This window comes from Erythrolamprus reginae (genome assembly GCF_031021105.1).
Source record: "Erythrolamprus reginae isolate rEryReg1 chromosome 13 unlocalized genomic scaffold, rEryReg1.hap1 SUPER_13_unloc_12, whole genome shotgun sequence".
NCBI lineage: Eukaryota > Metazoa > Chordata > Lepidosauria > Squamata > Dipsadidae > Erythrolamprus > Erythrolamprus reginae.
Genome location: NW_027248439.1, coordinates 52,874 through 67,272, shown reverse-complemented (window position 1 = coordinate 67,272; position 14,399 = coordinate 52,874). Strand labels below are relative to the sequence as shown.

The following is a 14,399-nucleotide window of genomic DNA, read 5'->3' as shown; positions in this document are numbered from 1 at the left end:
CTTCCTTCCTTCCTTCCTTCCTTCCTTTTCCTTTCTCTCTCTCATTTCTCTTTCTTTCTCTCCCTTCCTTGCTTCCCCCCTCCCCTCCCTTTCCCTCTCCCTCTTTCTTTCTCTCTCCCTCTTTCTCTCTCCCTCTCTTCCCCCCCTCTCTTTTTTTTTTGCCTACGTTTAGCAAAAGTGACACCGGATCTTCCAACAACACCTTCTACATGGGCTCAGGCAGTGGGGCGGTGGAAGAGGAGGAGGTGGAGGCGAGGGGCTTGCAAGTGGCCACCACGTCCCCGTGGCACAAGGCAAGGATGGCAATCAGGGGGTTGCTGTCAGGGCAGCAGGGGCCCACTGATGTCAAGCCCGGCAACAGCGAACAAATCCGGCTGCCTGGGGAAGCGGTGCATTTGAATATTGCACGTTTGAAAAGCGTGCTGCTTCCCTGGGCAGGCAGCTTTGCTGGTCGGCGCAGAGCTTGACGTCAGCAGGCCCCTGCTGCCCCGACAGCAACCTCCTGACTGCCGTGCTCGCCTTGTGCTGTGTGTGTGGGGGGGTGGCCACTTGCAAACCCATCACCTCCAATGCCTCCTCTTCCACCGCCCCACTGCCTGAGCCTATGTAGAAGGTCACCTTTGCAAAAGGTAGCCAATCAGCTCCTGGACAGGGTTTGAAAAACCCTGCGCTGAAGGCCGGTGCTAAGTGCGCCATGGCGCACTGCACACCTTAGCAGGAACAGTGATGGCAGCCAGAGTTGCTCAGCCAATAGAGCGTGTAACACCTTTCCTTACGTGGGGTTGTTTTCTCTGAGACTGAATCTGGGACCCTCATCATCAAAGGAGCTCAGTCAGAGAAAGGGCATGAGTGAAAGTGGTGCTTAAATGAAAATGTCATAGCTCCCCAGCTTCTTCAGCAACAATTATCAGAGGGCAAGATTCTTCCCATGTTTTTACATCCATCTGATGTTTGGGGCATCAGAAAGAAATCACTAGGAGAACCAACCCATCACAGCCTCTGAGGAGCATCTTGGGGTGGGTAAAAGGACTCCAGCTGCTGCCCTCACATTTATATTGGGAATTTACAAAATTTCTGCTTTGTCTAAATTCAGAAAATATGGATATCAGCATAAAATTTATCTATGGAAACTGACAGATTCCAAAAACAGACAAAATTTCAATTAAAATTTTGGATTGTACAACTGACAAATTGTATTAGGAAGTGAGGTCTCCCTGTTTCTTGTATAACTGGAGAAGAAGCTAAAAAAAGTCCTCCAGAAAAAAATCTGGGATACAGAAACAGAAAAAGATGCACCAATCCTCAAAAATTATGATAGGTCAATTTATTGGAATATAATACTTCAGTCAGTATTTCAACGTGTTACTCTAATTATGGTAAATTGTAGAGGTGATACAGTAATATTATTCACACTCTTTATAGTTTTTAAAATTTATTATTTTTCATTTTTATTATACAATCTTGCTAATATTCTTTCTTTAATATTTCAAACAATGTCTAACTACAAATTGTTCTAACACATTCATGAGAAGCAGGCTGAATTTATTAAAATATAATATTTTGGATTTGGTGTGACCCCAAATATAACACAGCATTCTTCATTGCTTTTTCAGATCATTTATTCAACTGCTCCACAGGCTCTGAGTGATAAAAGCAAATTCCCCTTTTTCCACCAGATGAAGCCCAAAGAAGGGATCCAGTACCCAGCAGTTGTCCAACTGCTCCTCTATTTCAGATGGACCTTGATTGGCCTCTTTGCTTCAGACACAGAGAAGGGAGAGAATTTCATGAGGACTTTCCCTCCTGTGCTTGTCAGGAATGGAATTTGTGTGGTTATATCACAACAATTCTCAACAACAGAATATACAGCCCCACTCAGGGATGCCCTCTCTAAGTGGAGACAAGTCAATGTCTTTGTTCACTTCATAGAATTTGAGGCTCCTTGGGACAGAATTCTTCTTTTCCATGAAACATTTCTGCGCTTGCCGGGACTCATCAAAGAAAAAGTCTGGATCCTCACAAATTTTGTAGGGTATGAAATAGACAAATATAGACTTCTCAAATATATCCACAGTATTTTGAACTTTGGTTATCTGCTCAAAAGAAGGCCAAAAGATGAAGCCTTTGAGCCCCGTTTCTTTGTGGAACAAAAGTTTCAGAATTATTATTTTCTCTGTTCCCTTTCAAAAAACATCTTTTCTGTCAAAGGCCGCAGACGATGCACCCAGAAAGCCCCACTGGAGACCCAGAAGAAAAGGAACATTAGATGGATCCCAAATTCCTATGGCTATTACAGCCTCACAAAGACTCTGGCGCAGGCCTTGAATGCTGCCTATTCCTCCAGATTGAGTAGGAGTTGGAAGGAGGGAGAAAAGAGGTTGGGGTCTCCAAGGCTGCAGTGGTGGCAGGTAGGGGTCCCAATATGGATTCCAGAGGAGAAGGAGGGTAACCATCTCAACAGATCTGACCAATTTAATTACTCAGGGAATAATGGTTCCAAAGGGGGGATGTTCCCAATTTTTTTACTACCACTCTGTGGGTGTGGCTTATTTTGTGGATGTGGCTTGATGGACATGTGACCGGGCAGTGGGGGCTTGGCAATCATGTGACTGGATGGGAGTGGCTTCATGGTCCAAAGGCCCAACACGAACAATACCTTGCAACAAAAGTCAAAGACAACAAAAAAAGTTTCTTGCAGCAGATAAACAATAAGAAAATCAAGGAAACAATCACTACACTAAAAAACGAAGACGGTAATGAAATCACAGAGAACAGAGACAAAGCACAGCTGCTCAACACCTACTTTGCATCAGTGTTCATACAAAATGAGACCACCTACCAACCAACCTGCAAGTCTGCAACAAATCGCCCAGGAACTGAACTCAACATAGACAAAAACACAATAAGGGAGTACCTGTGGGAGCTCAACGAGTACAAATCACCAGGGCCAGACGGACTTCACCCCAGAGTCCTAAAAGAACTGGCAGACACCATCGCGGAACCACTTCTCATCTATCAAAAATCCTGGACCACTGAAGACCTTCCGGAAGACTGGAAATGAGCTGACGTAGTCCCCATCCACAAAAAAGGTAAAAAGACTGACCCAGCGAACTACAGACCAATCAGTCTGACTTCAATACCTGGAAAAATACTGGAGAAAATAATTAAAAAACAACTTTGCCACTACCTAGAAACAAACAACATTATATCCAACAGCCAGCACGGGTTTGTCAGAAACAAATCATGCCAAACCAACCTCATATCATTTTTCAACACCATAACCAAATCAGTGGCCCAACACAACGCAGTAGACCTCATATACTTGGACTTCAGCAAAACTTTTGATAAAGTTGACCACAATCTCCTAATCCACAAATTAGAAAAAAATGGGGTAGGTTACAACACATGCAGATGGATAAACAGTTGGCTGTCCAACCGTACACAACGAGTTGTCCTCAATGGTTCCAAATCCACATGGAAGAAAGTAGGCAGTGGGATACCACAGGGTTCCGTCCTGGGCCCTGTACTCTTCAATATTTTCATTAATGACCTGGACGTGGGAGTAGAAGGGGAACTAATCAAATTCGCAGATGACACGAAGCTGGCAGGGGTAGCCAACACCCTAGAGGACAGGCTCAAAATACAGAAAGATCTAGACAGATTAACACTATGGGCCCACACTAACAACATGATGTTCAATGTCGACAAGAGCAAAGTCCTTCACCTTGGCAAAAAAAAAACCTAGACACGCATACAGCCTGGGAGAAACCCCACTTAGCAGCAGTAACTGCAAAAGAGATCTTGGAGTCTTGGTGGATAATCAACTAAACATGAGCCAGCAATGTGCAGCAGCGGCCAAAACAGCCAACACCATCCTAAGCTGCATCAACAGAGGGATACACTCCAAGACCAGGTAAGTATTAATACCACTCTACTATGCCCTGGCCAGACCACATCTGGAGTACTGCATCCAATTCTGGTCACCACACTTCAAAAGAGACATTGAAACTCTGGAGAAGGTGCAGAAAAGAGCAACCAAAATGATTAGGGGACTTGAAACCAAGACTTAGGAAGAGAGACTGAGGGAACTGGGCATGGATAGCCTAGAGAAAAGGAGGGCCAGAGGGGACATGATAGCTGTATATAGGTACATGAGGGGTTGCCACAGAGAGGAGGGGGCCACTCTATTCTCCAGAGCACCAGAGGGCCGGACGAGGAACAACGGCTGGAAGCTGACGAAGGAGAGATTCAACCTAGAAGTAAGGAAGAACTTCCTGACGGTCAGAGCGATCAACCATTGGAACAACCTGCCTGCAGAGGTTTTGAACTCTCCAACTCTGGACACTTTCAAGAGGAGATTGGACTGCCACTTGGCTGGGGTGCTTTAGGATTCCTGCTCAGGCGGGGGGTTGGACTCGATGACCTGCATGGTCCCTTTCAACTCTAACTATAAATAAAATAAATAAATAAATGTGATTCAGCAGGCGAGGCTTGGTGGTCATGTGACTGAGTGGGCATGGTCAACTCAATGTCACTCACATCAAGGGGTGCCTTGCCTGGCCCCTCCCCTCCCAGCCATTCCTTGTCACACTCAGCCTCAATGAAACTACAGTTCTGCAAAAAAGTTGTTCCCCTTTTCCCAATATTACATACTATAGATGTCCTTTCATGGACCCCTGAGAGGAGGAAATGGCTCCCATGCTTTGCCCAAGAGTGTGAGAGGCAACAAGCTCTTAAGGGCCTGCCAGAAAGAAGTGGGGGGCAATGTATTTTCCAAAGCACCAGAAGGCAAAACAAGAAGCAATGGATGGAAACTGAAACTAAGCAAATATTTTCCGTCAGTGAGAACCAATATAGGTGTAGAAATATTTCAGTGACAATTTCACATATAAAATAAAATTGGAAATAGGTCAGGAATGCAATCAAAGAATTTGAAGATATAATGCAGTTGTAACTGCCAGTGAACAAGATAAAGATAAATTGCAGACAGAGTTATGTGAATATTTTAGAATTAACAATGTGGGTGATATTAAACAATCAATTGTGTGGGACGCATGTAAGGCCTACATGAGGAGACAATGTATATGTATGGAAGCAGATATTAGGAAGAGGTGGGGTAGAGAAAGGGAAATGAAGATTAAGGAAATAGATTTGATACAAGAGCAGCTAAGATTAATTAAAAGTAGAGATTGGAATAGTTTATTGAAATTGAAAAGAATCAATTGATGGTGTATGTTGAGATCCAATGGAACAAGGTGAGAATGACGATGCGACAAAAAACATTGAGCTGGAGCACAAAATCAATGCAGCAAATGGCAAGATATTTGAAGCAGAGGAAAGAAAAATCATGTATATTAGCACTGAGAGACTCTAGTGGAGAGGTCAGATATGGTAAAGAGCAGCTAGAGAAGATAATGAGAAAATATTATGAGGATTTGTATAAAGAGGAGCAGGTTAAGATAGGAGTCCTCAATATTGGGAAAAGAGTAAGTGAAGAAGATAAACAAATATTGAATGCAGAAATTACACAAGATGAAATTGCTAGAGTAATTAAAGTGTTAAAACAAGCCAAAGCACCGGGCCCAGATGGGTTTACAGGGGAATTTTATAAAACTTATATGAATGTATTGTTGCCACATTTGGGGAAACTGTTTAATAATATATTGTTACATCATGATATCCCACAGACATGGAAGCTTTCAGAGATTGTTACTATCCCAAAGATGGATCGAGATTTAAGAGAACCTGGGTCCTGCCGTCCTATCAGTTTGGCAAATCAAGACTATAAAATATTTATGAAAATATTGGCAAATAGACTTGAAAATATTTTACCAAAAATAATTGAAGAGGATCAATATGGATTTGTGAAGGGAAGGAAAATAAGTGAACCAATTAGAAATGTAATAAATGTGATGCACCATGCTACCGTTACTAAAAGGAAATTGGGAATTTTGAAATTAGATGTTTATAAAGCCTTTGATAAAGTTAACCATAGCTACTTATATAAATTATGTAAGGAACTAAATATGGGGGATAAATTTTGTGAAATTATAAAAGAAATTTATAAAGGGAATGAAGCATATATAATGTAAATGGACAAAGAAGGCAGAGAATTAAAATATTAAATGGCACCAGGCAGGAAGTCCTTTATCTCCAAAGTTATTTGCAATAGCAATAGAGACATTAGCTAATAAGATAAGACAAGATAACAATTGGGCAGGATATAAAATAGGGGAATTAGAAATGAAATTAAATTTATTTGCAGATGATGCAATTATATTGACCCAGACCCAGATGGAGATGATCAAAGGTATAAGAAATATTTTACAAGAGTTCAAACAGGAATCGGGACTATCGGTTAATATGGAAAAATCAGAGATTATGTGTTTAAATACAGCTCCGAGAGAGCAGATAGAAATTAGGAAAGAATCAGGGTTGGAGTTAGGATTAAAAAAATTAAATATTTGGGAATTTGGTTATTGAGAAATCCAGCGAAAATTGAGGAGGTGAATTATAGATTAAATATGGAGAAAATGCTGAAAAGAGAAAAAGTTAAGGAGAATCTCTAAAATAAGAGCCTTGAAAATGTTGATAGTTCCCAAGAGGGGCGGCACACAAATCTAATAAATACTACTACTACTACTACTACTACTACTACTACTACTAATAATAATAATAATAATAATAATAATAATAATAATATGATGTACCTATTTCAGGTACTGTCAGGGGGGCTATCAGTAGTTAAGTTTAAAGAGTGGGACAAAAAACTTAATTATTGGATTGAAAAAGATAAGAGACCAAGAATAAGGAAAAAGTGGTTAATAGCGAATGAAAAAGAGGGGGGAATAGGGAGTTCCTTGTTTGGAGCTGTATAGGGAAGCATTTCAAATGAAAAGGTTAATGGAGTTGCAATTATTTGAAAATAAATGAAAAAACAGATCAATGGGATGAAGAATAGAGAATTAATGTTTATAAAGTGGAATAGGAGCGATTTAGGTAAATTAATAGGTCCCATGAAAGGGACTATGGAAATTTGGAAAAAATGGCAGGGGAAAATAGGATTATTTAAATCTAAACTGTCATCTCTTTATGTAATAAATAGAGATAATGAAATGAATTTAAATAGGGTTATAGGAGAGTTGAAGGGAAGAGGGATAACTAAGATAGAACAGTTATATGAGAAGGATGGGAGGCCAAGTAGAAATAGCATAGAATGGTGGCTGGGTAAGGGAAGATGGCTACAAATAAATGCAATATGTAAATATCTCAATGAAAGGGAGAATAAAGAAGCACTATTGAGGGAGGAGACAGTGTTAGAGAAAACAATAAGAGAAAAAAGTGAGGGCATAAAGGTCCAAGCAACCAATATGTATATAAGATGTTAGTGCAGTCAGACAGGGATATGATTCAAGTATTGACCAAATGGTGGCAAAATGAGATACAAGTAGAGGTACAAGAGATGGAAAATATAGTAGAAAATATAAGGAAAACTAAGAATACAAGAATTAGGGAAATGAGAAGGAAAATATTACATAAGTGGTATTATACTCCCGTTCAACTCACATACTTTCAGCAGATTAATAGAACGTTAAATACATGATGGAAAATTACTAAGGAAATGGCAGTATTAGTTAAAAGTAATGCAATGGGAGAATTTAGAGAAATAAAACAAGCAGCGATAGAAAGCGCTCAGGCGGTAATAGTCTTGGATTGGAAGGATGCGACAAAATGGACAATGCAAAATTGGTATAGGTACATGGTGGATTATATTCAATTTGAAATTATGGATAAAAGGATGAATTCGGATAATGAAGCTGACTTGAGACAACTGATGGGATGGTGGGACAAGGTAAGACGATATATGGCGAGTAGAATCCGAAACCAAGCTACAAGGAATAAATTGGAATAACTCTATAATATGTAAATAGATACATTGCTCTTTGGTTAAAAAGGTTTATATAAGAAACACCCCCGATTTGGTGGTGGGATATGTATGTTTGTTGGGTGGTGGGCACTTTCACTATATACTTGTTTTATGTTGTGTGTATCTAAAAATTGTTAAAAAATAAATAACTTTTTTTTAAAAAAATAGACAATTTCACATATAAAATAACCTTTCATGGAATGCAACCTGCATACTGTTCAAAACAGTCATTAGTGTTATGGCTGACTGTGGAATGGAATAGCATATTATTTATTTATTTTATTTATTTATTAGATTTGTATGCCGCCCCTCTCCGTAGACTCGGGGCGGCTCACAACAATAAAAAGAACAATGTAAGAACAAATCTAATAATTTAAAAAACACTAAAAACCCCATTATTAAAAACAAACACACACACAAACATTCCATGTATAAACTGTATAGGCCCGGGGGAGATGTGTCAGTTCCCCCATGCCTGACGGCAGAGATGGGTCTTAAGAACTTTACGAAAGGCAAGGAGGGTGGGGGCAGTTCTAATCTCCGAGGGGAGCTGGTTCCAGAGGGTCGGGGCCACCACAGAGAAGGCTCTTCTCCTGGGTCCCGCCAAATGACATTGTTTAGTCGACCGGACCCGGAGAAGGCCAACTCTGTGGGACCTAACCGGTCACTGGGATTCGTGCGGCAGAAGGCTGGATTTATGCAACCTGATGTACAGAATAAAGACACCCATATTTATGCTCTGGACTATAAACACTGAATGCACGTAAATCCCAGAAAAATACGTGGTAGCCCTGGGCAAAAGAAAGGCAATTAAATCACTCTGTGTGTAAAATAGTATAAAATATTAACATATGATAAATAATGGAACTATTAAAAATAACAGCACAGAATTTTCCTCTTTCTCTTTCTTTTTCTTTTTTTCTCTTTCTCATCTATCAATTCCTTCCTTCCTCCCTCCCCCCTCTTTCCCTGCTTTCTTTCCCTCCCTCCCTCCCTCCCTCCCAAACAAACAAACAAACAAACAACCTTCCTCCTGCCTTCCTTCCTTTTCTCTCTTTCTTCCCTTCTCCTTCTTTCTATGTTTGATTCCCTCGCTCCCATCCACCCAACCAACCTCCTTCTTCCTTCCTTCCTCTTTCTTTCTTTCTTTCTTTCTTTCCCCACTTCTCTTTCTTTCTCTCGCTCCCACCCACTGAACCATCTTCTTCCTTCTTTCCTTGCTTCCTTCCACTTTCTTTCTTTCTTTCTTTCTCTCCCTCCTCTTTCTTAATTTCCATTGCTCCCACCCAGCCACCCAACCTTCCTTCCTTCCCCTCTCCCTCCCTTCTTCTTTCTTTCTTTCTTTCTCTCCCCTTCTCTCTGTCTTTCTTTCTTTCCCTCTCTCCCTGCCACCCAGCCACCCAACATTCCTTCTCTTCTTTCTTTCTTTCTTTTTTCTTTCTTTTTCTTCCTTCCTTCCTTTCCCCTTCTCTCTTTCTTTCTATCCCTCCCTCGCACCCAACCATCCAACTTTCCTCTTTCTTCCTTCCTTCTTTCTTTCCTCTCTCCCTCCCTTTTCTTTCTTTCTTTCTTTCTTTCTTCTTTCTGTCATTTTTTCTATTTTCTCTCCAATTCTCTTTCTTTCTTCTTTCTTTCTTTCCCTCCCTCCCACCCAGCCTCCAAATCTTCCTTCCTTCCTTCCATCCTTTTTTCTTCCTTCTTTCCTTTCTCCCTCCCTCCCACCCTCCATTCTTCTCTTTCTTTCTTTCTTTCTTTCTTCCTCCGCCATTTCTTTCACTCACTCCCACCCACCCGTCAAACCTTCTTTTTCCTTCCTCTTTCTTTCTTTCTTTCTTTTTCTTTCTTTCTCTCCCTCTTCTTTCTTAATTTCCCTTGCTCCCACCCAGCCACCCAACCTTCCTCTTCCTTCCTTCCTCTCTCCCTTCTTTCTTTCTCTTTCTTTCCCTCCCTCCCTCCCTTCTTTTCTCTCTCCCTCCCTTCTTCTTTCTTTTTTCTCTCCCCTTCTTTCTCTTTCCCTCCCTCCCACCCAGCCACCCAACATTCCTTCCTTCCTTCCTCCCTTCCTTTCTTTCCCCCCTTCTTTTTCTTTCTTTCCCTCCCTCCCACCCAGCCAACCTCCCTTCCTTCTTTCCTCCCTCCCTCCCTGAGAAAAAGACAGGCTACCTAGGGAAGGATCAGATCAGAGGGGAGAATCCTGCAGCTGGATAATGGGGGAGAAGGAAACTCAGAAAGGATCTTGGCTAAATTTTCAGGTAGAAATAAGAGTTGGTGGGAGATTTGTTCTTTTAGATTTGCAACATTTGGTTAATGTTGCATTACAATCAAGTAGAATTAGCACATCTGGAGGTGTTTTCTATCAGGATGACCAGGGAGAAGATTGGCCTGACATCTTCTTGATAAACCCATGCTTTCTAGGAATCTACCTGTTGTTTCTAAAGAGTTTATGAATCATCTTTTTTCTCTCCCTGTTCATTTTATTTCTCGTCTGCTCTAGAATGTTTCCTATAATTGACCAATTGTGTCAATTATATTTCCTATATATTTTGTCAGTATATGGCTGACTATTTTTTCCTCAAACTTTTTCATTCACTTTTGAAGATAATGGCAGTATTATTTAACCATATTTCGAGGTTGGACAATTGTAGAAGAAAGTTTCAATGTGGGATAAGAAACAATGTTTTCTATATTTCAAATTCCTGGATGTTCCCATTTTAGTTTCATCCCTTTCTAGAGAAGAATGAACATTGGAATATTTCAGAACATGAAACGTACTTGGACCAAAATGGAGAGATCAAAGCAGATCTCTTCATTGGCAGCTACTTGGTTCTCCCCAAGGAAGATGTCAAGGAAGAGACTCTGGCGTATTTTGAAAGAGAGAGACTTTCTATCAACCAAGATGCTCTTTTAAAGCTAAAGTTGCTCAATAAGGTGGGAGACATTTTGCTGTCTTTTCTCTGTTTTCCAAATTCAAGTGGGGAAAGCCTAGAGTCTCCAGGGTGGTTGGCCTTCCATGCCAGTTGGTGTCACCTAATGGAGGTTTTCCAACAGACAGGACCTAAGTGAAGCAGCTTTGCCATGTTTTAAGGAAATCTTTCAAGATCTTACTGGTCAGAGGTTTCTTTCTTCATCGCAGTTTTATTCTACATTAAAAGAATGAAAGAAATAAAAGTTTCCTAAATCTTTTACAGTAAACTTTATTCTCAATTTTAATATGGATATATCATCATACTGAAATATTTTTTCTGCAATTCCATCCCTTCAGATTTTATTAAATAGAAAAGTACTTTATTGAAATGTTAAATTCCAAAAACAAAAGGGAGGAATTAAATGAAGAATCTGCCAGTTGTTATACCTCCTGAATTTGTTCAGAAGATTTCATATTAACCTCACTGAAGATCAGAGGCTAATTGTCTCCATCCATTTCTACCCCTGTTTTCCATGAATGAAGAGTCCTAACATATTTCCTAACACATTCTCTTTGTTCTGCTCAGTCCCTGCCTGAGTCCAAATGTGTGAAAAGTTGTCATCCGGGATTTGTCAAGAGGGCTCGAGAAGGAGAGCCAGTTTGCTGCTACGACTGCATTCCTTGTCCGGAGGGGACCTTCTCCACTCAGGAAGGTGGGTGACACTGAGGAAAATGGGAGGCTTTGTGGAACGGGATCCATCCAGAACATTTTCATGAAAGTGCAAGTTAAAAGGCAGATTGAAGTAAATCTTTTTTTAAACCTCCACCATTTCTTATCTAAAAGGAAGTAAATCAAAAAGACTTTGAAGGGGGCTGGGAAGAGACGGGAGGAGGAAGTGGCAAATTGGGAAGCTTTACTAGCAGCAGAGGAAATATCTCTTATGCTTTTTAGTTTGGAGAAGTGCTGCTAAGTTTACCTTTCTATGACCATCTGAGATCTTTGAAACCTGATGCATTGTTTTAGATACACCTTCTAAAACCCCTTGCAATTCACTGTTTATTGGCCTCCCCTTGAGGAACACTGAGAAGTCCATAATGTGGTGTTGTGGATAGTAATTGGGGGAATCTCCTTACACAAATATTCTGCCAGTCATATGGATCAAGCGATCAATCAAAATAGAGCTGGAAGGGACCTTGGAGGTCTTCTATTCCAACCCCCTGCTCAAACAGGAGAACATATACCAGTGATGGTGAACCTTTTCAGCATTGAGTGCCCAAACCGGAACACACATGCATGTGCACCAGAAATCCAAAGACCAGCTGGCCAGCACTTACATGTCTATTTTGGCTATTTTGGGGGGCATTTTCAGGGAGTTTTTCAGATCATTTTTATCCGAAATATGGCCTGAAAACTATCTTTCTTTTAGCTGTTTTCTCGACCATTTTCAAGCTGTTTTCAGGCTGTTTCCCAGTGCTCCAGTGCCTGCGAAGACTGACATGTACATTGGAAATCAGAAGATCAGCTGGCAATGGCACACGTCCCCATAGTGCGGGCTCTGCATACCACCTCTGCCACTGTGGACATAGTTTGCCATCACGGACCTATACCATTTCAGACAAGTGACTGTCCAGTCTTGTCTGAAAAACCTCTACTATTGACTACCCAAAACCTCTGGAGGCCAGCTGTTCCACTGGTTAATTGTTCTCACTGATAGGAAGGTTTTCCTTAATACCATATTGCTTCCAGATGTTACGGGATACTCTAGGCATCCTCCAAGTCCCATATATTAACTGCCATGGGGCAGGACTCAGGATGTTTGGCTAAAAAGATTTTATGATTCATTATGAACCTCTAATAATGTAGGTTCCTATGAAGATTCTGTACACATTACACAGAAAATAATGTCCCATGACTCCCTTCAACTTCATATACCTAGCTACATTTTAAAGAAATACCCTTCTTAGCTCTTTTTAATGAAATAGTTCAGAAATACTTATTGGAAAATGTTCCTGGAATTAGATGTTGTCCAAAAAAATGTTTCTTGTAATGTAAAAAATCTATAAAAGAAATATTGCTTTTTATTTTTTAGATACTAAAAAATGCACCAAGTGTCCAGATAATAAATATCCTAATAAGCACAGAGTCCAATGTATCCCCAAAGTTATAACCTTCCTGTCTTATGAAGACTTTCTGGGCATCATCCTGGTCTCTTTTGCCCTCCTGTTGTTCTTAATCACAGACATTGTTTTAATCATCTTCATTAAATACCGAGAAACCCCCATTGTCAAAGCCAACAACCGGGACCTCTCCTACATCCTCCTGGTCTCCCTCCTGCTTTGCTTCTTGTCTCCTTCTCTCTTCATTGGTCAACCAAGGAAAGCCACCTGCCTTCTCCGACAAACAGTTTTCAGCATCATCTTCTCAGTTGCTGTTTCTTCTCTCTTGGCCAAAACCATCACGGTGGTGCTGGCTTTTCTGGCCACAAAACCAGGAAACCAAATGAAGAGATGGTTGGGAAAGAGTTTGGCCAACTCCATCATCCTTTCTTCTGCTGCTGTCCAAATTGTCATCTGCTCCATCTGGCTGGGAGTTTCTCCCCCCTTCCCTGACTCTGACCTCCACTCCCAGCATGGAGAGATCATCCTGCAATGCAACGAAGGGGCTGTTGTCATGTTCTACGTCACCCTCAGTTACATGGGCTTCCTGGCTGCCATCTGCTTCACGGTGGCTTTCCTGGCCAGGAATCTGCCTGGGGCCTTCAACGAAGCCAAGCTGATCACCTTCAGCATGTTGGTCTTCTGCAGTGTCTGGGTGACTTTTGTGCCCACCTACCTGAGCACCAAAGGGAAATACATGGTGGCTGTGCAGGTGTTCTCCATCCTGGCCTCCAGTGCTGGTCTGCTAGGTTGCATCTTCATCCCCAAGTGCTACATTATCCTTCTGAGGCCAGACCTGAACACAAAGGAGCATCTCACAGCCAGAACAAATGTAAAAACCTGATATATAACACCATTGTGATATTGGAAATATTGTTAACATGACTTTTATTTGATTTCCATTTAGATAGTATGCAGGAGTCAAAGAAAAAATATCTATATGTTTCAAAATGGGAAATTGTTGAACGATGGGAATTCTTGCAGCTCTGTCCTCTTTCAATAAATATTGCTAAAGAGATCTTTGTAAAATTCAGAGGAATTCAGCTGTTCAGCAACAGCTACTGAATGTGAAAGCTTATAGAAAATAATGTGGGCACTTGTTCCTCTTGACAGCAGCTACAAGTGTTTGCGAGAGAGACTGAGTAGGAAAAGAGGTCAGTACAAAGCTGTTGGGACCAAGTACCAGCCTGGTTGCCTGATCCTCTCCAGAATGCCAGAATGAAGTGAATTGCTATGTTTGATCGGTTCTCAGCTTGGAAGAGAAATCTTCATCCCTCTTATATAATTCTTTCCTTTTTTTGGATTTCAGTTTGGGATCATTATTTTTTGTTTCTGTACTTCACCAAAATAAAAAAAATAAACTAAGTTTAAAAAATAAAGTTTGTAATTTCCACTGGTGTATTTTTTTCT

The 14,399-nt window shown here is 40.8% G+C and overlaps 1 protein-coding gene across 1 annotated transcript; it reads left to right on the top strand.

Moving 5' to 3' along the window:
- Positions 1 to 7,759: 7,759 nt before the first annotated feature.
- Positions 7,760 to 13,833, top strand: LOC139155141 (vomeronasal type-2 receptor 26-like). The gene is made up of 4 exons (XM_070730224.1): positions 7,760 to 7,852; positions 10,643 to 10,855; positions 11,419 to 11,545; positions 12,923 to 13,833. The coding sequence occupies exons 1-4, from the start codon at positions 7,760 to 7,762 to the stop codon at positions 13,831 to 13,833; spliced, it is 1,344 nt and encodes a 447-aa protein (XP_070586325.1).
- The last annotated feature ends 566 nt before the right edge of the window (positions 13,834 to 14,399 follow it).

What these genes read in the sequence shown, in the direction of transcription:
- LOC139155141 (XM_070730224.1), top strand. Translation starts at nt 7,760, where the DNA reads ATGGTGGATTATATTCAATTTGAAATTATGGATAAAAGGATGAATTCG. An exon ending in TGATGGGATGGTGGGACAAG is followed by an intron (nt 7,853 to 10,642) that starts GTAAGACGATAT and finishes TTCCCATTTTAG; the next exon opens with TTTCATCCCTTTCTAGAGAA. An exon ending in GACCTTCTCCACTCAGGAAG is followed by an intron (nt 11,546 to 12,922) that starts GTGGGTGACACT and finishes TTTATTTTTTAG; the next exon opens with ATACTAAAAAATGCACCAAG.